This window comes from Drosophila obscura, unplaced genomic scaffold (genome assembly GCF_018151105.1).
Source record: "Drosophila obscura isolate BZ-5 IFL unplaced genomic scaffold, ASM1815110v1 contig_179, whole genome shotgun sequence".
NCBI lineage: Eukaryota > Metazoa > Arthropoda > Insecta > Diptera > Drosophilidae > Drosophila > Drosophila obscura.
The window spans coordinates 6,885,699-6,908,009 of NW_024542766.1; the positions used below are offsets into that span (position 1 = coordinate 6,885,699).

The 22,311-nt window shown below is 40.5% G+C and overlaps 2 protein-coding genes across 8 annotated transcripts in view; one reads left to right on the plus strand and one right to left on the minus strand.

Moving 5' to 3' along the window:
- The window catches only part of LOC111076524 (cell adhesion molecule 2), a 128,021-nt gene that overhangs the window by 71,874 nt on the left and 33,836 nt on the right, over window positions 1-22,311 (plus strand). For 3 of the 7 annotated variants that reach the window (XM_041592482.1, XM_041592483.1, XM_041592485.1), the window contains one exon: window positions 6,459-6,708. The gene's annotated coding sequence lies outside the window, so the exon portion shown is untranslated. The other 4 variants (XM_041592486.1, XM_041592484.1, XM_041592488.1 and 1 more) reach the window with 4 other exon arrangements.
- On the minus strand, window positions 9,051-10,005 carry LOC111077808 (GTP-binding nuclear protein Ran-like). Its single transcript, XM_022372229.2, has one exon. The coding sequence runs from the start codon at window positions 9,889-9,891 to the stop codon at window positions 9,163-9,165; it is 729 nt and encodes a 242-aa protein (XP_022227921.2). The 5' UTR covers window positions 9,892-10,005; the 3' UTR covers window positions 9,051-9,162.

Here is a 22,311-nt window from a genome sequence, read left to right on the forward strand (position 1 = left end):
GCTGGCCCCCCTGCCCTGGCCTGCCCTGCCCTGCCCTGCACTGTCCTGTCCTGCCTTTTGTTTGCTTAAAGTGAAACTCGCAGCGAAATCCGGTGGGAAAAGTTGAAAGGAAAATTATAAGCGGATTTTCTGAGAAGGTTTTTGATTAGTTGATTGGGCCATAAAAAAAAAGTGCGCCAAGAAACAAAAGGGTAAATTATTATTTATGGATACGTGCGAATTTTCATTAATTTTTAAAAAAAAAAAATTTAAATAAAAAATTAAATAATGAGCAGCCGCACAAGTGCAACAGTTTTTGGAGGATCAAAGCAAAACAGATACGAAGTTTAGTAATTGAGATTTAATCAGCGAAAAACGAAGCAACGAAATGAGTAGAATTATTACCTATTTTTTAATAATTTAGCAACTTTGAAACACACAAAAAAACTTAATATTTGGCATGAAACTTGAATTTGGCTTGAAAAGCGTGTACGTATGCTGCCCAAGGCTTGTGTGTGTGCTTGCTGCGGTCAAACAACTTCCCCCCCATACGCCCACCCAAATATGTGCACATATACCATCCCACCCCAACCCAGCCCGCATTGGCCGTTTTGCAGTTGGCTGCACATTTTGATTAGCCAAAACGGCTTGCCCCGTGGGCCCGCGTGGCACTGTGGCTGTGGTGGCTATGGCGGCTATGGCGGCTATGGCGGCTATGGCTGTGGTTTTTGCTTTTTAACATTTTGCGCCACCCACCGCTGTCTGGTTGGGGACCAGCGACCAGCGACCCCTGCTCACATGAGCCGGAAGCGCCATTTAAAGGGCATTTCCGGTATTTAGGTTAGAGGATTGCCAGGCTACTGATTCACTCCCAGTTCGGCACCCACTCCGCCTCTTTCACTGCCACCATTTTCTTATTTATAGTTGAACAAAAATTAAACGCATTTTTCGCGCCGGAAGTCAGGTGGAAAAGGTCACACCGCGTGTGTGAGGGATTTTTCAGCATAAGAAATGAACCGAAAAGGGATATCAACTCTCGAAAACACACAAGCACAGGACACAAAAAGTTACCCAATCAAAAATTATGCTGCTGTCTGGTGGCTGGCTGAATGGAAAAACAACTACCGGGGTGCGATGGAGATGCCTTCCGAAGGCAATCATAAGCCCAGGCACATACTCCACCCTACGCCGAAGAATAAAAAGAGAGCAGGATAAACTTTTGTCCAAGCCAAAAGTTTTGCCTTAACCCAGTCAACGATTTTCCCGCCAAATGGCCAAAACGAAAATGTAAAGAAGCAGAAAAACAAACGCGAAAAAAACGAAGTGGGAAGTGTCCAAAAAGTGTTTTAGGTTAAGCGCGCGCAAAACTTTTCAATTTTTTTTTTTTTTTTTTTTTGCACAGAGAAAAACGATTTTTGACGGTCATTTTAATAAATTGAAAATTGGCCAAAAAAGAGGGACACACAAACGGGGGGTATACATATAGGAGGGGATATGGAATACTGCTGCCTAAAAATCGAGCGACACGATTGCAACTTTCTTCCTGCTTTCATCCTGTTACTTCCTGCCTGTGTTTCGGACTTTATTTTGAGCAGGGGTATGGGGGAAGGGACGCAGGTCCTTGGCTCATAAAATCTGTTTACAGGCTTATAAATAAGCGATGCGATTTGTTTTTCTTATAAAACTTTTGTGTGCTCTCTTCCTCATCCTGTGTATCCCTTTTTGCTCTGGCCATAACTTATGCATGTCAAGGACCTCAGCAACAACTAAACAAAATCTCTGCTGTTGTTGGCCAGAAAAAAGTTTTTAACATTTTTATTGAGTTTGCTTTGTAATTTAAATTGTTTGTCCTCGAAAACTTGTTGACACACAACAATAGAGGAGTGTGAGTGAGTCCTGTGATCCTTTTCAGCCTGATAACAGCATAAACCAATGGCATTTTATCTCCTTTTTTTCCTGGCTGACTTTTCAATCAATCGCATCGAATGTTCATTGTAGCGTCTAACAATTTGTTGTCTGCCTCAATACACAGACAGACAGACAGACAGAAAGACAGACAGAAAGACAGACACATGAGAAACACACACACACACAGCGGAGTCGCTCCGTTCCCGTGCTGCTGCTCCCTTTAGATGATGGCATAATCGAAGCTTTAATATATCCGTCAGCGACAGCCATGAAAAGTGGGGTAGGGGTAGAGGATAAAGCTGGGAAAAGCAATATGGGTAATATATATTGCAATGCTTCACACACAGATAGAGAGAGTGAGAAAGAGAGACCGCAAAAGAGAACAGGTCCGGCCAATATGTACATTAAATCACAACAACATGTCATTGCACAAACCGAAACTCCTCTGCTTGGCGCTGCTCTCCTGGTACACACATTTTGCTCTGGCTTTACAATATTTTTCCTGTTTACAATTGGTTGACGTCAACGATGTGGCAAGCATTTTGGAGTGGCTTTGTCGGTAAAGTGCGAGAGGTTAAAAGCACTTATTAAATTTAAAATTAGAGCAGGCAAGGGTTGCTTTTAATTTGAGTGGATTGTGTTTGTTTTTAGAGTTAACAATGCCAAAGATCGTGTACAAATAAAACTGATTCTGATAGTCCCACAGCTGGGGGAATGTGGTTACTCCTTTTGATTCCTGTCCAAATTCTAGTCAGATCCTTGGCTTTTCTTATTCAAATTCCCTGTGGCATACACTCTGCTAATGCAGACACAAAAATCTACCCAATCTAATATCAACTTGCAGTCGCACACATACCACAAATCCCACAGCGCTTACTGTGCACACTTGAAAAAGAATCTCTACACCCAAGTAGATGCTCCCTCTCATGTGTCTCGAAATAACAACATAATTCATTTTGTCACTTGTATCTGTTGGTTATTAAATTGTTTTGTGAGCCGCCGCCACCTCTTGCCGACTGTCATCTTTTTGTGGCCCTTGCGGAGTAGCAAATTTATGCAAATTATAATACGCAAAATATACAAGTTATACGAGTTATACGGAGACACAATAAACCAGAGAGAAACAGGGACAGAGAGGGAGTGGGGATGTGTGAAAATATGAGAAAACAAAAGCAAACAAAGCAAAGAGCGTTGGCATTAAGAGTAATTCGGCTTTTGGAGTGTCTGAATGGAGTCTGGTATGTGGCTCTGGGTGCTGTCCTCCGACTGGTGTGTGACTCTGGCTCCTGCAACTGGGATGTGGCTCTGGCGAGGATATGTCTCTTCAAAGGAAAGATGTGGGCTCTTCACAGGAGGAGTAATGTGTCTCTGCAAATGGAGTGATGTGGTATGGTGTCCTTGCCGTATCCAGACATAATTGCGAACTGCTGGCAGTGGCAATATGCACTCTGCCAGCTGCACTGCACTGCCTACAGTACATATATATATATATATACGGACGGTATATAAAGTCGAGAAGTTGTCTGACATAATTGAAACAATTGCAATTGTTGTTGCCGTTGCCGTTGCCACTTCTCTGCTTTACACTCTCTTTTGGCCATCTTTCTTTCATTTCTTTTGTTTGTGGCAACACAAGGCGAGCCATGAAATGCCTTTTTGTGGGCCAAAAAGACATTGGATAATTATGAAGTACACTGAAGATTTTTGTTGGGTGGAAATGAATTTATTTATAGGAAGAAAACTAAATCATTAAAGTAGGCAGAAAAAAATGGGAGGAATTAAGGACTGCACTGAGTATGACCAAAGAATATCTGTTCTGCATCTTGCCAAAGAGTGTATGAATTGTTTTTGGTTTATGGGACCGATTCAACTGCCCGATTTTCAAAAGAGAATTGAAGTAGCAGTAACCCCCGAGCTTCCGAACTATGAAGCATCGAAAGCAAATTTAGATGTATTTTTTCCTTGGTATTTTATTGTCTTTGGCTGATCAATATGTCCATTCAATATTTATTTTATGTTCATTCGAAAAAGTATTTTTAATTTTCTCTGAGGTTTTGCTCAGCTTCAGCTGTATGGTCCCAGTAGAAATATTTTCCAGTGTATGTATTAGACTGCAAAATGGCAACAAGTTCAGCCTTCTTTTCCTTCCCTGGGGGCTTCTTCACTCTTCGCTTAAGCCGTTTCACAGTGCCTTCCTATTCAATAATCCATTGGCCAACTGCCAAACAGTTGAAACTGGCAACACTCGGAAGGAAGCCATTCCAACGATTATGAATAATTTTCTCTCTCTCTCTCTCTATCACTGTCTTTCTCCCCCCAGCGAATTTCCCACTTGTTTTTTCTTTGCTGTTTTTGCTGTTCTATTTTTTTAGCAATATGAAAATGCATAAATTGAAAATGAAACTTGAACTTTATGCAGCTAATTGAAGGCCTGGCAATTTGAAAAACTGTTTGGGTCAGCATTGAATTGATAGATGTGCGAGGGAATGGGTGTTGGGCGGGGTTTTTTTTTTTGGGCTGAATTGTGGGTCTATAGATGGGTGTGCTTATGGCTCTGACTGTGCCTCTGACTGTGGGTCTGTTTATGGCTGTGTGGGTCTATCGATGGGTCGCTGGGTAATAGTTATGGGTTCTGGGGAATAAAATTCGATTTGACTTTTGACTGCCATTAAATGAAAAAGGATCAGATGGAACAACGGCGAGGGTAAATGCAAATAGCTCTCTGTTGTGGGTGTTGATTCAATTGCAGTAAAAATTTTTGGCTGCATTCAATGATTTTTCGGTGGCACAACCAACCGATTTCGAGGGCAATTTAAAATCGAAAATACATGAACCAAAAAGAGAGTGGAACATTGAGGCAATTAACATTGATGGAATGCACTGAAACTCCACGAATTGAGGATTTTCGAGGAGGAGTTTGGAGTTGGAGCTGCTACTGCTGCTGCTGTTGTTGGAATGAAAGTCAATAAAATGCACAGCAATTGCAAATGTCGAGACTTCAATCAATGTGTCTGATATTAAATTGGAGTACCGTACGAAAACGGCATTCAGGTACGAGTACGTACACCAAAAGCAGAGACAGGCGCCCTACGCTTCTCAGGCGTGTAATTCCCAAACAGTTTCCACTTTGATTCATTTCTAAATCTTTGCTTTTAGTATTGCACTTTCTATTTATTTACTTACTGTTATTCGTTGCTAATATTCACAATTTTTTGCAGTTTTAATTCCGTTTTATTTTCTTTTGACGATTATCCAATTTCAGTGCCGTAAAAAATTACACTTTTTCACACACTAAATAAAATGACAAATGGTTTTTAGTTTGTATGAAATTTGAGCCAACAATTGCTATTGCTGTTATTTAAGCCCATACAAAAAATCATGACAAATATTTCTGACATTTAGTAACAAAAAGCTAGTAATCAAAGAAAGCTAGAAAAGTGTCATGTGATTTGGCAACATAAATCTTTTTTAATTGCTTTGAATTGGGTCATTTATGGATCAAAAAAAGTCAAGTTTTATGCGAATATTGTTTTTTTTTGGTATACTGAATTTTGCGTTTGTAATGATGTTGCAGTGAGGCTTCTGGGGTTACTTACTTAAAGTGGGGATATTTATGGGTAACGCAGAATTAATTTATAATAGAGCCAGATTAAACTAATTCCTACCTTAAAGATCTTCCTGCCTTGACTTACACTTTTATTTTCTTATTAAATTCCAGGAATAAATTTCAGTTTATTATTTATTTTATTTCTTGGGGGATTAAGTTCACTCTGAGTGAGAAATTATACTCAAACTACTAGAACTATTTATTAATTAAATTTTTATTTATTACCTTTCTGCTTATGTTGGACACGTAGCCGTATACATGACGAAAATGTAAGCCCCGATTATACGGGGTTAGCCCGGTGAAATATACCAAACTTAGAACTATTATAATAAGTATATTACCCGTTATGTTGGACACGTAGCCGTATACATGACGAAAAATGTAAGACCAATCAATACAATAGAAAATTTACAGACAGTCTTTAGAGCGTCTTACATCGTCCCTGTTTTCATATAAAGAAGTTGCCCAATTGTGCCATCCGATATGAATCCATTTCCCTTTCAATTTACATTGTGCAACCCATCGTATTGGGCGTTTCGCGTTTTTCTATCGAAGTCTTCCATGGTGCTGTAAGCTAATTCTAAGCTAATTCTATGAAAAAGTCGCCTTCTATATTTTCAAATCTCGTTTTGGACGCCTGGTAGTTGTAGCAGAAGTCCAACCAGTAAACCATTATCCAGGAAACTTGCAAAAAGTCCAGGTCTAGAGCCCTCCTATATATACATGCTAGCGAAATATATAAGAAATGGTTTATCAATTTAAAACCAAAAGATTTTATGCAAAATTCATCTAAAATATAATTTTTTATATGGTTTCCAAGGCTTTATGCAACACTTTATTAAAATTCAGATTTATGTATTGAATTCTATGCGAATAAACTCCTTTTTTTTTGGTTATCCAAAAAGCTTCGAATATTTACCAATTTAAGCATGAATTTCATTTTTATATTTTCTATTTTTTGCAGTTTTCGTTCAGCTACAGCGGAGAATCCTTCATTTTGCATGGCATGCAAAAATATCCACTGGACCTTATGTGGAAGCAATAAACGAGAGGCTCTATACGAAATGCTGCTGGCACGGAAAAAATACATTTGTTGCACACACACACACCTAAGCACACACCAAACAGGACTCGTAAAGAACTGTGTGTGTGTGTGTGTGCACCTTTGGCACACATTATATGTACATACATCCTGGCTATGGATGGGTTGAAAGGTGAGTGCATGGAAAAAGGAAGATTTATGTTCGATAAGTAACTCAAATCACGTTCGGTAAATGCTTGCAAAATGTTGCAACAAAAATAAATTCCAACTACATCTCTAGAAGGAACCAGAACGAACCCCTTCTGGCATCTGCCGATGTCGATGCGATGCGATGCGATGCTCTGTCGATGCAAATCTTTTATTGACAGCACGTTTCTCCTGTAGACAGACATTTTGTACACGTTTCTCAGTAAGGGGAGATGGAAATAAATATTATGGAGAGAGAGAGAGAAGGCCTCTCTTCTGCCCGTTCCATTTCTCATGTGAAAAAATGCTATTATAAAAGAATTTACCTTAAAATAGTGTGCGAGTGTGTGCAACCATTTAATTGGTTTCATTTGGTTGGTTAAACGACTTGCTTGCCTCATGCGATTTGTGGCACTTTTCGTAACACAATTTATACTTGTATGCAGTTTTTTTCCCCCCAGTCGAATCGCCGTGCCAGTGTGAAAAAGTAACACTTTTTATGCAGCAAATTGATTGTTTTTGATTGATTTTACCGAGTGCCGTTTTTATGGTTAGAGAATTCATATAAAAGCTGCATTGATTGATTGATTCAGCACACACACACGTTCACATTCACATTCACATTCCTTCCATTTGAAGTGCTTCCTTGCTTCAGCTTCCTTTTATGTTTGTGGCTTTTATGGCAGCAGCAACAGAAGCAGCAGCTTCGCAATAAACGAAGTCCTTGGCCTTCCATGTCATTACAATTAATTTTCATTTAATGTTACGGCACTCGGATGGCGTCAACAAATCTGTTTCGCTTTGGTCTTAATCGTAAAATAAATATAAATAGCAATGGGGAAAAACAAAAACATACTTACCTAACGACAACAGTTGTCAGGGAAGGAAAAGGAAGTGGCGGGGGGAGGAGTGAAGTGAAATCTCCACTACAGAAGGACATTTCACTTTAGATGTTGTGTATTTTCCTACGTTTTTCACTTGTTGCCAGATTTCAGGCGAGAAATCATAAGTGAAATTTAATTAATAAACAATTTGATGGCAATTAAATGCATATTAAATAAATAATGCAAGAAAATTTAATAAATTAAATGAATAAAAGTTCGTTCTATGCTGCTTAGATTTACAGAAATTTACAGAAAGGGAAAACGAGTAAGACAACGAGTAGAAAATATAAATTTTTGTGAGTCTGTTCCGCTGGAAATACCATGAAATTTAAGACTGAAATTATATATGACTAAAATCGGAATAGTGTGAAGCCACGAGAGACTATGCTCCCCGTAACCAGTTCAAATATTTGAATTTCGAAAACATATAGCTTATGATGAATTCCTAATGAAATTATATCTCTGTTAAAAAGTCTTACCACTGCCTCTTCTCTTCTACATAAAAATTTAACTCTTCTTAAAACCATTTCCCACAAATTTTATGTATACAAAAAACTTTATTTTTCTTCACGGATTAATACACTTCATTGGGCACTCCTCGTGTTAACAAAAACGAAATAAATAAATAAACAATAGGCGATATTTGTCGAGGATAAAGCGTTATCCATGGCAGCCATGGATAAATTTTGATATATGGATAAATATCGCAGTATAAAATGCCATTAAGCAAATATTTTCGAGCTTATTTTAGTGCGCTTTTTTGCTGCATTTTGCAGCTGAAAACTAGAACAAACACACAGCTGACAACAATTTGCCTTTGTCTGGTCGTTGTCCCGCGAGAGATTGGGCCATAAAAATATGCATATGGTAGCAGGCAGAGTCGCCATCGACGCAGACACAATTTGCAGGCAGTGTGGTGTGAAATTTAATTTTTCAACTCACATAAAATTGTGATAACATTTGCGGCTTTTGGGGGCGAGAAAGAGAGTGCAGTAGCAAAATTTATTCGTCATGTTGCAAGTGGAATGGACATCAATTCAAGCAACTCAATCGTGCCACACTCACACACACACACACACACAAATCCCAACAATCAGTGAAAATATTTGCAGTGTGGCTCGTTAGCCTCAACAGAGGATACAGGACACAGGGGAGGGTGATTGGTGTATATATTATCTCTTTTAGTTGTTGATTAAGTTATTAACTTAATATTGCTTTCGATTCATCCTTTAAATAGGGAACAACCGAGAGCGCTTTTTTATTGTTTCTGCATTATTTTGAGCCATGGAATAATCATTTAAAAATATAAATACAAATTGGAATAATCAGTAATCAGCTTTGACTGTGCCAATTTCTTTTTTGCCTGTGCAAATTTCTTCTTTGCCTGTGGTGTTTCTACTGAAGTCTCTCATGGAGAGGCCTCTGATGCATGAAAATGCCTCAGTTTACTTTTGGTTAAAATTTTATTCACAGTAACTATAATAATTTCGAAAAATCAGCTTTAAAATAAGCTTTCCTTGAGTTATAAATAGCTGAATGGTTTCGCTTGTTGGACTTTAGAACTCTTCCCCATCAATTTCCATGCGCATATCTTCCATTTCCTTCTTCTCTATCATGGCTACGCTTATTGGGATTGAAATTGAGCGCCATACCTCATCGATCTCCATTGGCTTGACTTCATTTTGCACCTCCGGTATCTTTTGCTCTTCCTTGTCGACTTCCATCTCCATCTCCGCAGCCTCTTGATTTTCATCGTGCTCCTGTATCATTTTTAGATGCGGTCGCACTATGGCACAATACTTGAAACGCTCGCCAATCAGCTGATAGAAGAGCCTGCAAAATGGCGTCTTGCAGCCGTAGTTGTTCTTCACCGAAATATCAAAGTACTGCGACTGCCATTTGAAGACCTCACGATCCTTGATAATCTCCGACTTGTTGCCGCACATAACAATGGGTATAGTGCCGCAGGTGGCCAATAATTCGCGATGCCAGTAGGCAACCCTCTCATAGCTGGCGGTTGTGGTCACATCAAACATGATGATGGCACAATGACTGCCAGTGTAGCAAATGTCGCGTAGGCCCTCGTGCCTCGGCTGGCCAGCAGTGTCCCAGACAGTAAACCACACAGGTCCACGTTTTGTGCGAAACTCGAGAGTCTGTATATCGTGTCCCACAGTGGGCACGTAGAACTCATCAAAAGTGCCGTTGAGATGGCGTTTTATCAGTGAGGTTTTGCCCGTTTGAGCATCGCCCACGAGTACCAATTTGAATGTCGGCTTAAACATTGTTTAAGGTTTGTAAACGGCAGCAGAAATATGCTGAATAGAAGTTTTGTTTTGGTATGTAGAATGTTTTGGCGTATTATTGGGAATCAGTGTTTGCTCTGGGGTTGCCAGTATAGAAAGGGTCTCTAGATGTGTGTGTGTGTGTGTGTTGGGGTTCAGGGCACTTACACTTACACACATCTCTCGTTTTCTTCGCATAATTGGTTGGAGGGAAAACCACAGCAGCAGCTGCAGCATCAACTACATCGTCCTTCAGCTCCTGACTGAGACTCTTCTATGGAGGCTGCTGCTGCTGTTGTGGGTGCAGCTTCATCACTTTGGTCATCATTTTGATTAGCCAGACTCTGGTCTCTAATTAGCTTTCCAAAAAGAGATGATGCACCGATCAGCGTTACGTATACGCCGCATTGGTGGCAAAAATCATGAAATTTCCCTATGCCTGATTCAGTGCTAGAAACTTTATCAATTGCGTGTGAAATGTTGCATCTAAAAAGGGAATAATTTTTACCACACTTAGCCTTTGTTGCATTCCACTTTGCATGCCCCCACACCCATCGAGCGGCGCGGCACGGCGCGGCACGGCGCATTTTGGTGGCCTTATTAAGTTGGCGCCTCGATGCTTCCATCTCTAGGAAAAAACTTTTTCTGCATGCCAACGATATTGCTTGCCTCCTAATCTTTTTCTTGTCTTTTTTTTGGCATCGTCATCATTGCAACTTCATTGTCAAAGTTTTCGGGGCGATGGAAAGTAGAAAAACTGCAAAAGAAATGCTCGAAGGAAAGAATAAGAAAAAAAAAAAAAGGAAAAGCGTTGGGCAAATAGAGAGAACATCGCTGCTGCCGCTGCTGATGCTGTGGCCTGCCATTTGGGTTTGGGGTGGGTGTCCGCGCTAATTATATGTAAATATCTGCCACATCTGAAGTGGGTATTGAAGGTGCCACCAGATAATTGGCCCTCACGCCACCAGAGGGCCGCCAAAGGGCCGCCAGAGAGGCGACAGAGGGACAGTAAGTGATCAAGGGAATAAGCTGTTCGTTCTGTGCGGGAAAAGGAAAGCGTAAAAGTTGTCAAAGCATGACAGGATTTCACTTGGCAATCTCCTGCTCTTCACTCCCCCTCCACTAAAAAGAATGAACTTTCACGACAACTTTCCACTGTTAAAGACTCCGCGCAAAAATGTAAGAAAATATTTGTAGATTTCAGTGGCCTTTCACTGGCCTTAACTTTTCATCTAATTCTTTTGAAACTTCATCAAATGCAATGGCAATTAGTAGCCTCTCGAATGCCGAAATGCTGAATAAATTCCTTTGCATTTAAGTCATTAGTGAGGAGAAATTTCATTACACTTTTCGACAACCCCCTGAGGAGCATGGCATTCAAAAATTTACCCCCAAAAAAAGAGAGCATACAAAATGACAAAATAAACGACATGACTTGGTGGGGGGGAGTTGTAGATTGGGGGGATATAGTGGCATTAGGGGAGGAGGAGGTGGGTACATGAGCGACAGACAGCCAACAACCAACAACCAACACGTACAAAACGCATAAACATTCTTGCCTAAGTGAGTTTGTACATAAATTTTTGGACCCAACTTGCGTTGCAGGATGCGTTACAACAGCATAAGTGTGTGTGTGTTTGTGTGTGTGAGTTTTTTGGGTCCAATGGCAGACGAAGGAGGAGCAGGAGAAGCTGCCAACTTACGCAGGGAAATCCATTGGTAGCCGAAGTGGAGATGGGTTTGGGTTTGAGTGTGTCTCGGTTTCGTCTTTTATTTATGTAGCCACACACACGCACACACACACTGAGCCAAATGCAACAGCAACCGGACTTTGTGGATGGTACAATATCCCCCCACAACTCCCTCTTTCTCACTCTCCTTAGCCTTCTCTAACGCCCTCTATTTCTCACTCGCAGTAGTCAAGTTTTTGTTCATTTCCAGACGGTTGCCTGGTTGATTGGTGGATAGGAATCATACTTGAAACTTTCACCAGTAACCTCCTTTAGTCGCTTTAATCTTGATTAGGGACAGACTTTTTCGAAGCAATTTACAAACAGTATTGGCCATCGAAATGCTAAAATCTCCAGCAAATTTATGGGGTAATCGATTGAAACTAAATGACAAACAAAATATTTGATTTATTTCAATAAAAATCGAATATTTAGTTACAGTTTTGTAACTTTGTTATTTCTGTAGGTATTTCCTACACGCTGGCAAGATTATTTAATCCCTTTTTTTTTAATGACCACGAAAGTGTGGAGGATCATGTTTGGCATGATTCATTGTATGATCCGAATGATGGGGCTTATGGTGCGGATTCTTATGCCTGGTATGGTGTTTTAAATTGCTTGGAGCCTCATGAGCCACGTGTGGCATACCCGAGATGAGTGCCACGAAATAGCCAAAAAATAGCAGAAAAAAAATGTAAATTAAATCCATCCTATGCAACCAGTTCAATGTAGAAGCAGACAGCAAGTGTTCGACTGGCTTGTGTTTATATTCCGAATTTAATGCTGAACGAAATGAATTCGTTAAGGTTTAATGGAATATTGAGTTAAAATTATAATTTCAAGGTTTAAATTTAATAATCAAGCTGAAAGAGTCTTTTAAAAATACAAAACAATAGCTAAAATAATATTTATCATATAAACAAAATATCTACGAGGCTATTTCTTAGACTTAAACCTCAACGATAATCCCCTTTGAATGTTCTTGCATTGCTTTGGTCAGAATTCTGCTGGAATTATCGTTTTCATGGTCGTTTTGTGTGTCAGTTGAGTTGCTGCATGAATAATGAGGAATGGAATCTATGGAATTCATGGAGATATCATTGGCTGTTTTGCATTATGCAAGTAGAGTCCTTAGAGGACACACACACACACCACACTCACAAATACTCGAACACTCAAAGGAAAGGCAGCCACTTTTGTAGCATATTTTATGGCCTGACTCAACTTAAGAGAGCGCCACGCTAAAGAGAGAATGCTGGGGGCCAAAAGAGCGCAAGAAATGCCAAAGAGACAGCAAGAGCGAGAGAGTGAAAGAGTGTCGCTTTTAGCATTACTGACCTACATTAAGTAAAAATTTATTTATGCCGGCTGCCAAATTTGTTCCCCAAAGTATTGGCAGGTCCGTCTGCGCTCCCCCTACTGCATCCATCCACTTCCTCTCTCTTTTAGTTCTGGTACTGCCATGACGGATATGATTGCTGGTTTGTGGCTCTTCTAGTCCTTGTTGCTATTACTGCTGCTGCCGCTGCTCTCCTTTTTGTTGTTTTTGTTGCTATTATGGCTGCTGCTGGCTTTAATAATAATGGTTTGTAATTTGCATAAATAATGTTTGATTTCGGCACTGATGAGAGGCCATGAATGTGTGTGTGTGTGTGGCAGCATAAATGATTGAATGTTCATGGAGACCAGGGAGGTCAGTGTTTTTTTTTTGTCGAAATTTCTGTGGAAATTTTTGCATATAAATCGATAAATTAGAACATCCCATAAATCACCAGCCCTAAAACTTGACTTTTATTTAAAGTAAAGTCATGTTAACTGTCAAGAAGATTGCCGGTTTGGCTCTTGTTTACTAAGTAATCAAGCTGCTATTCACTTAAAAATGCCACCAAGTAATAATTTAGTTCCCTCCAAGCAGCAACTCAGCCCCTTGCTTAGTAATAGTTTACCCACTTCTTAGTAATAGTTAAAGTAAGTGCATGCCTTCATGCGGAAACATGTGGGGGTTCATCCGCAAAACTTATTGAGATTCCTTCAATGTTCAATAACAGACGACTGTTAACCAGCCTGCGTACCCACTGTTATGCTCTCTTCGAGTTGCGCTCTTCGCTGTTAAACTTCGTGCAAGTGGCTTGGCTTCGTTTCGCATACGCTTCGTGCAACTCCAACTTCGTGGCTCTCTTCGGTTGCCAGCCGACACGGCTACTCGTCCTTCGTCCTGCAGCCGAGCCACGATTATGGGCGCCCCAAACGATGACTTTGTGTAATCAGTGCGTGCTGCTAAGTAAATTAGTTAGTATGATTTGAGTACGCAACGCTCACGGACGTACAGCTGCTCGCTAAACTCAAACGAAGAAGAACGCGTACGCGTCGTGACAATTCCTCGAGGTGTCTGCTGGTTGTTGGTAGTAAGGAAGTTCGCGCTCAAGTGTCGCTTTTAATTCAATTTCAATATAAAGTGCCGACCGCTGCTCCGCGTGGTGCTGGTGCTGTCGAAAAACATTTAACAGTCAGTTGTGTTCTGGATAAAGCATGCAACAACATATTGCACGTTGTACGTAGGAAGATATACTCGTAATACTCGTAAGACAACAAACAAATACAGTGATAATTCAGTGGAACAGATCTGGTATTCCCATGAACACAATTTAGATGGACTTTATGTTTTATGTCTCAAGGTACTGAGACGATTTGGCCTTTAATAAAAATGATCTTTCAGTGAGAGCTGGACAAAAATACTAAAACTGTAGAGTGAAATATGTCGGCACTGCCTTTAAATATAAGTTAGATATGGCATTAGATATAGCATTATATGTTGCATTATATATTGCATTATATATGTATGTAGCATTATATATATCCTAAATAATTTCCTTTAGGCAAACATCCCCCCTTGTGTCAACATTTAGGCTATGATCAACTTTTTAGTGGGAAGTTCCTTCAGCTTAGTTTCTTGCCCTTCAAGGAAGTTTTCCTCTCTCTCTAACAATCCCTCGCATGGGGCTTCTTGGTCCTGTCCGTCTTAGTGAACTTTGAATGTGAATACCAAACTCAAATAAAACTTAAATTCCAGTTTGAAGGCAAGTCCAGTGCCAGCCTCAATTTCGTACCTCATTTTTCACAGAACGCTTAACGCAAATTGTGCCGAGTCCCCCGCTGCTGCTCCTTTGTGCTCAATTCTCTTCAAGCTTCTTTCTTCCCAGCCAACTCTTGCTTTTCCCCTTTTCTTTTTTTTATTTTATTTTATTTTTTTGTTGCTGTAGAAAACTTAGCGCTCCATGGCGCTATTTACCCTTGCAGCTGCAGCGGCAGCCGGAGCTGGAGCTGGAGCTACAGCTGAAGCTTCAGTCGTGCTCCAGTCGTTTCCCCATGCTGATTGCATTCTGGGGTGGGGTGGGGGGGGGGGCGGTGGTGGCTCCAGTCGAGCGTGGCTCATTATAGGGCTGACAGTACTTTCCCCTTAAAAACAAAAAAACGACAAGCCAAACAATCACAGCATACCTTGTGGCACTTGGAGCATTGCAATGGAATTCATTTGAGCCCTAGATACGTTATGCAATTGCGGGTTTCCTTTTTTTGTATCCGTATTACGTATTTGAAATTTCACTTTGACTGTCACGCCAATTGAATTAATTAAACCGCAGAATTTAGGATTTAATTTGACATTTAATTATTGCAATTAAAAACGGCACGCCGCGGCAGCGCATGTGGCATGCGGAGTGCATCGGCAGAGCAATATAAGCAACAGGAGATATAACATGCGGAGGATTAGATCTCAAAGAGTAAACGAGAATTAATGGTATTTGTGGTTTGTAAAGGTTGAAGGGGGTTTTTGGCATAGAGTAAGGGTTAGATGGAAAACAGGCGAACAATCTTTGGCACGGTTTACATTTGCAACTAGAGAAAATAAAACAAAAAATACAAATAAAAACTGCAACACACTAATAGCACTAGAAAATGCAGGATATAGATAGAAAAATATATTTTAAAAATATCAAGAAAATAGCAACTTAATAATGCGAGAAAATAATATCCCTAACCCTACAAAAAATGCTTCAATAAATACATTAAAATACATAGAAATAAAAATAAATATACTCTTGAAATAAGATGCCCAAAAAAACGGACAGCAAATTAATTTGGGAATATTTTATTACCAAATCAAACGTCAAAAGTTCATATAAAAAGTATTTAAAACATAATAATCTTTGAGTGTTTGTTTATTCCTTATCCAATGTGAAAGTCGAACCACAAAACTACATAAATACAAAAAGGAAAAGGTAAACAGCAAATATTCTAGGATAGCAGAAGAGGAGAGCCGAACTTGCTTGCATCTCCTGGCAGAATATATTTATTTTGCCAAAGCAAATGGCAAAAGTTATGCAAATTTGTTAGGGTTAGGTAAAGAGGTTTGTTTTTCTTAAGCTGAAACTAATCGATGCAGTCTGGAAACAAATGGGGCTAAACTGAGATTAAGTAGTGTCGGGCAGTGACATAGTGCTGTTTATATTCTCCATTGTAGAGCTCTCAATCTGATCAAGTTCCGGACAGAAGCACCGGTTTTCAGTTGCACAGCTTACACGAAAATTGGTATTATCGGGATCACAGACTGTAGCTCGATTGATGGGAATGTGCCGCAGCTTCACGCTGCAACAAAGAGCCAGTGCGTAGGCCTTCAGCCAGGTCACCATCTTGAAGTAGTTGTTGTCAGCAACTGGAGGAAAAAGGTTCTGCCCACATACCACATGCTGATGGAAAACTAACGCAGCATGGAATCAATTAAACTCGCATTATCCCTGCCTCTCAGACACGCACACTACACACACACAGAAACACACTCACACACACAGTGACCTTTGTCCGTGGTCTCTTCAATTATTTAGCTCTGCCAGCAGCTTCCTCTTGGATAAACAAATACTAAAGTAAACTTTCTCATTATAATCGTATTTTGCTGGCTTGTTTTCCGTTTTTGTATAGTTTTTTCTGTGGCCTTTTGTTTGTTGGCTCTACATAATATGCAGAGGGTTTTCTGCATGTGGAACAAAAGTGAGGGATCAATGCTTAAGCGCAGTCGTAGCTTTAGTTCTTATGATTATGTAGTTGAGATAGTTTGCTTGCATTCATCCCCATGGAAACTCTTGCACCAAAAGTTTTCCCTGTGCATCTTTTTTAAATAAATTTAATCAAAACTGAACAATTAAGGTTATATTTTTATGGAAAGCATATGAAGCTATAGCCAAATCATTTGTGCATCTCGCAGATTTTTATGCTTAAAAATAATAATTTTGTATATTATTTTGTAAATTTTTCAAATATAAATTCAAACCTTCCCAACAATCACGGGACAAGGTGTTATCTTTTGTAGCACAGTGTTTTCCAAAAGTGGCCCATAAATTACTATTTTTAGCTGCTGTTGTTTGTGTCTGAACATATGTGCATCACTGTGTTTAGCCAGTGCTAATGAATAGGTGGGTAGCAGCATTTTTCGGGGTGGGGTGTCGGTTGCAAAAACTATCAAATAAAACTGGTAGTCAACCACACAATTACACGCACCCTCACTCAATGCAACCACACACACAAGCACACAATATATATTGTGTATGTGTGAGTGTACATAAAAGCCGAGAAAAACATGATACGAGTATTTTGTGCTGCAACTATGGAATGCAGCAATTCGCAATACTTGCTCGGTGCTCGTTGCTCGGTGCCTGCCTTTCAATAAGCGACATAAAATATGCGAAAATACATGCACCACACATACACATTCAAGCGAAACTCACACACACACACACACACACAAACATACATGCATATAAACGCTGGTAGCGTATGCGGGAAATATTTTATGCAGTTTATGCGGCTTGGATGGAATACCGCCCAGTGCTGGAGCAGGAGCAGGAGCTGGAGCTGGGTGCTGGGTGGCCGTGCCTCGCGCTGGGGATTCGCTAATTAGGCAATATGCACTTGATTGTGTTATAATCATTAAAACCGGAAATGCATGACCAGCCGCCCCACAAAAAACACTCACACTGCCACACTGCCATGCACACACTCCCGCACACACACACACAGATGTATACGAGGTAGAAGCAAACATTTTTATTGCATACTTTCGGGCAGCGGCGAAAATGTTTCGCGTGAGTTTTGCATTTCTATCATAAAAACAAATAGAATGAGAATGAGAATGGAAACGGGAAGGGGAACGGGAACGGGAACAGCCAACACGGTGTGCACCTGCGGTGATTGAGTTAGTTTTTCATTTTTCCTGGTGCTGTTGGAGAAATTATAATTTTGATGCGAATATTAATTGATTTTTTTGCATACTCTTTAATGCCTTGCAAAAAAGCCACGCCCCTCCCCCCATCCACAGAAGCCCCTTCGCCAAATGACCAAAAGTCACATCAATGGGCAGTGCATGGAAGGGGGTGTGTGGGCTGTGTGGGAACGGATAGGCACTTGGCTTGAACGGGAAACGGAAGCACATGGGGAAAGCAAACACGTGTCGGAAAAATTTTTGCTCGCAACATTGTTGACACACACACACCCCGCACACCCCCCTGGAACCGGCAACCGGTACTGCCTCGCACTGCCATCGCCACCAACATCCGACCGACCCGCATTGCATATGTAAAGCTGCTTGTAAGCTGGCCAATTTTTTATGCATTTATGCATTTTCATTCTGCTGCTGCTGCTGCTGCTGCTCTGTCGCACCCTCTCCACTCGCTCTCCGCTGACAGTGCCCGCATTTATATTAAAGTTACCCGTTAAGAAAAATGCAGAAACTGCTGCAACAACACAGCAACCAATCCCAACACCCCCATGCCCCCACACACCATGCCCCCAGCACTGAGAAAAAAAACAGTCTACAAATTATGATTTTTGTATAAATTTGGCATAAAATTTGAAACTTAAAAACCGACACTGGGCATAAAGCAATGATGTAACTGGCAGAGGATGTTGTAGGATGAATTTTTCCACCGAAATTATTTTTTATAGTACAGTAAAGGAATACATTTATTTTGACATAGCCCAGAGGTTCGAATATAATTCATTTAAAGCATTAAAATATTAATTTTCCCTAGACCAGAAGTAGAAATTTTCAAGTGTAAGCTGTTGGAAATTTGCTTGCAAAAATTGCTTAACCAAAATCCTGTTTTGTATTGTTATATCTATAATAATATATAATATAATATAATATAATATAATATAATATAATATAATATAATATAATATAATATAATATAATATAATATAATATAATATAATATAATATAATATAATATAATATAATATAATATAATAAATATAATATAATATAATAATATATTCCTGCTCCTTTCACAGTCCTCAAACTTTATCAAACTCTTCTCATTTGATATCCTGATTTCTCTCAGTGTTTCATGATGCCATAGCCCAAATGCCATTTTGTAGGTTAATCAAATGCAAGACGAAAAGAATGAGTGAGGAGAACCAAATGGGTGTGCTGCTGGTGTGAGTGCACTCTCAAAGAGAGTGAGAGAGAGAGAGCTGCAACGGCTGCTGCTACTGCTGTCTAGTTAGTGTATCCCGGGCGTTGGAGCAAACATTTTTTTCCATCGTTTTTGTATACACATTTTCGCTTGGGTTTCCATATTAAAAGAAGTTTTCCAGCTGAGAAAAGACAAGGCGAAGAAACTGAGAAAAACTGGCAACTGACAGCCAAGATGGACGGGGGCTGTGATTTGATTTTTATTCTAAGCAACGATGCACAACACAACAAAGGACACAGCGGACAGCGGACAGGGCGCCACAGCGGCGCGGAGTATGAATTATTGCAAATGATGTAAACGCATTCTGTGGCTGTCTCGTGGCTGGTGCAAAAATTAATTAGCTAAATAAGATCTGCAGATGAAAGGGAAGCCAAATGGAATTATATTTTAGCCAAGAGCTAAACGTTATGAACTAAAAGTACTTGAACTAATAAAAACAAGTGAACTAATAGAAGCTTAAGGCAGGGTTTGGAAGGCCCAAAGTTGGCAGAAAGAAAAGCCAAACCTTTAAAGTATTTAAACCATTCATTCACATCATAAAACTGCATTCAATCAGACAACTTAAGTCAATAGATTGTAAATGATTGCTAAAGATCTACAGCAAAAACTCTACCCAGCACCATACATACATTCCGCGTATATATTTCAGATTGCCAGACAATGTTGATGGCAATCCGCTTGTATTTCGTTTAATTTAATGCGATTTTCTGCATATTACCAGCGACAGCTACCCCATAAGCTGCAAGGACTAAGGATTCAGCAGTGCCATGGAGGATTCTCCAGCTCCAAACAGCCAAGTCCCATTCCCCACCCGCCTGCCATTGCCAGGTGACATAAACAAGCCCTTTATTTGGCATTTTGCTGCAGTTTTTGACACGCGAAAGTAGCAAAACGTTTACACAAACGGAATGCTGAATGGCATGCTGCTGCTGCTGCTGAGGACGACAGAGAAAGAGGAATGCGGATAAGGCAATCGCGTGAGAAATATGAAAAAGAGTAGGAAGCTATAGAGAGAGAGAGAGAGAGAGAGAGGAAGAAAGAGGGCTGGTGATGTGTAGGAGCTGCTCGAAAAGGTAGAAAGGTATCATTTGTTATTTTCATTTTCTCCAAACGGAATGCAGGAATGTTGTCGGGGATTAGCCGACTGTCATTGACAGCTGGAAATCATAGACGCCAGTCAGCCCGCCGACTTGGATATCGTCGTGGGCCTGGGCCTGGGCATCGACTAAGCTATACCCGCTGCCGCATTTCATTGTTTGTCATTTAACGATTGACAGCTGGCGATAAACTAAACGAGAAACGAGAAGCAACGAAGGAAACCTGAGCAAAAGTCACAATAGGCGAAATAAGAACCAAACCCCCCCTCCCCCAACTGCCCGCAAATCAAATAGAAATGTTAATGACGCAAACACAGAGAGCAGACGGAAAAACCCAGGAAGGCAAAAAAAAAAGGTGTCCAAAATTGCTTAGTTAGTCGTGTCCTGTCCGTAGCATGGGCTTTTCGTGTTCTTATTGGTCCTTGGACAAAGTCTGTTGCCCGGGCTCTGTCTGGCTATTTATCATTATGGCATTGTTTGAGTTTCCTTTTTGGAGTGATTTGCTTAGGGAAAAGCAGATGGCACGACGACGCCTCATGGGAGGATGCTCTGTGTTTGGTCTCTCTGCGGCTGTTTCTGCGTCTCCTTCTGTGGCTGTTAATCAAAGATAACAGAAGGATAGTCCTAATGGCTGGTGTAAATTTCTACTTAAGTGCGTTCTCTGGTGGGATTCATCACTCATAATTTTGCCTATCAAATGAGTGTGCAATGAATATGGAATGAGTGGTCATGAATGTCACGTCGCGTCGTTAATTTCATAAATTTCTGCTGCATTTTTTATTCATTATTCATCGTTTATTTTTAACTGAATTAATTCGTGTATTTGCTGTCATTCGAGACGAACCCACCACCACCTCCAATCAAATACCTGTCGTAATGCTTATGCCACGCCTTAAACTCATTTCATTTTTCACTCAATTACGCCCCGTGAATGTCAGGCTTAACCCCCGGTGGGCAGGTCCAGGTCCAGGGCCATGTCTCTGTCTCTGACTCCCCCCTCAGCTGGCTGTCAGTGGGTCTGGGGTTCGGGTTACCCCCTACCCTGTCAGTGGGTCATGGGTTTATGGTTCCATGGCATTCATTCTCTTTTTTCCGTTGTGTCCAACGGTTACACGCCAACCGGTTAAGCCAATTTATTAAATAAAAAACCATTTGTCACATTTCGTTCAAGTTTTCAGCACGGCTCTCCCCGCTCTCCCGCGCTCTCTCTCTCTCTCTGTTGACCTCTTTGTTGTCTTTCTTATCTTTATGATATTTTCCAGCCAAAAAAAAAAAGCTAATAAAAGTTGAAAGGCCACACAAAAGGTGACAAAAACCAGGCAAAAAAAAAACAAACCAAAAGGAAAGAAAATAATAATAATAGAGGACAGGCTGGCATTATTCTTCATTAATATCCCACCTGGTCAACAGATAAACGGACAGCGAAAACGACAACAACGGACAGGCGAAGGGAAAACCAAAACAACGAACAAAGGAAAAACAGAGGAAAGCGATACCAATGGAAGCCCAAACCAAGCTAGAGGGAAGCGCCACAGAGAAAATGCCCACAACCAAAGAACAGATAAAACAAACAGCGGACATTGATGATCAATGACGGGCCGGCCATCATAAGCAGATAATAATAATATTAATAATGAAAATGGCAGACCCTTTTTTTTTTGTATTCCTACCCTTCGATAAGCGGTGAGTGAGTGAGAACTAGAGAGGAACTGTGGGGCTGCCTGCCGCAATTAGTTGATTGCCAGGCCACTCAATTCCATCAAGTATGGCCAAGTCCTTTTGGCCTTTCAATTTCATAAGCGATGCCGAGCGTCCAAGTCCAAGTCCCTTTTCCCAGCGATATCTCTTGGAGTATCTGTCGGGGAGACATTGCCATAGCCATCGTTTGGCCATCGCACTGGCACTTACTCTGTACGCTCGCACTCGACGGGAAATTAAACTTGTCCAAAAGTTTAAATGCCTTTCTGCCAGTTTTGCGCCTGACTTTTGTTTTCCGAGTTTTCCCTCTCGGAATTCCCCAATGGACTGGCTGTGGCTGTGTGGAGAAAGTCTTCAAGCCCTTCCCTT

Coding starts and splice junctions, on each gene's coding strand:
- LOC111077808 (XM_022372229.2), bottom strand. CDS start 9,891: ATGTTTAAGCCGACATTCAAATTGGTACTCGTGGGCGATGCTCAAACG.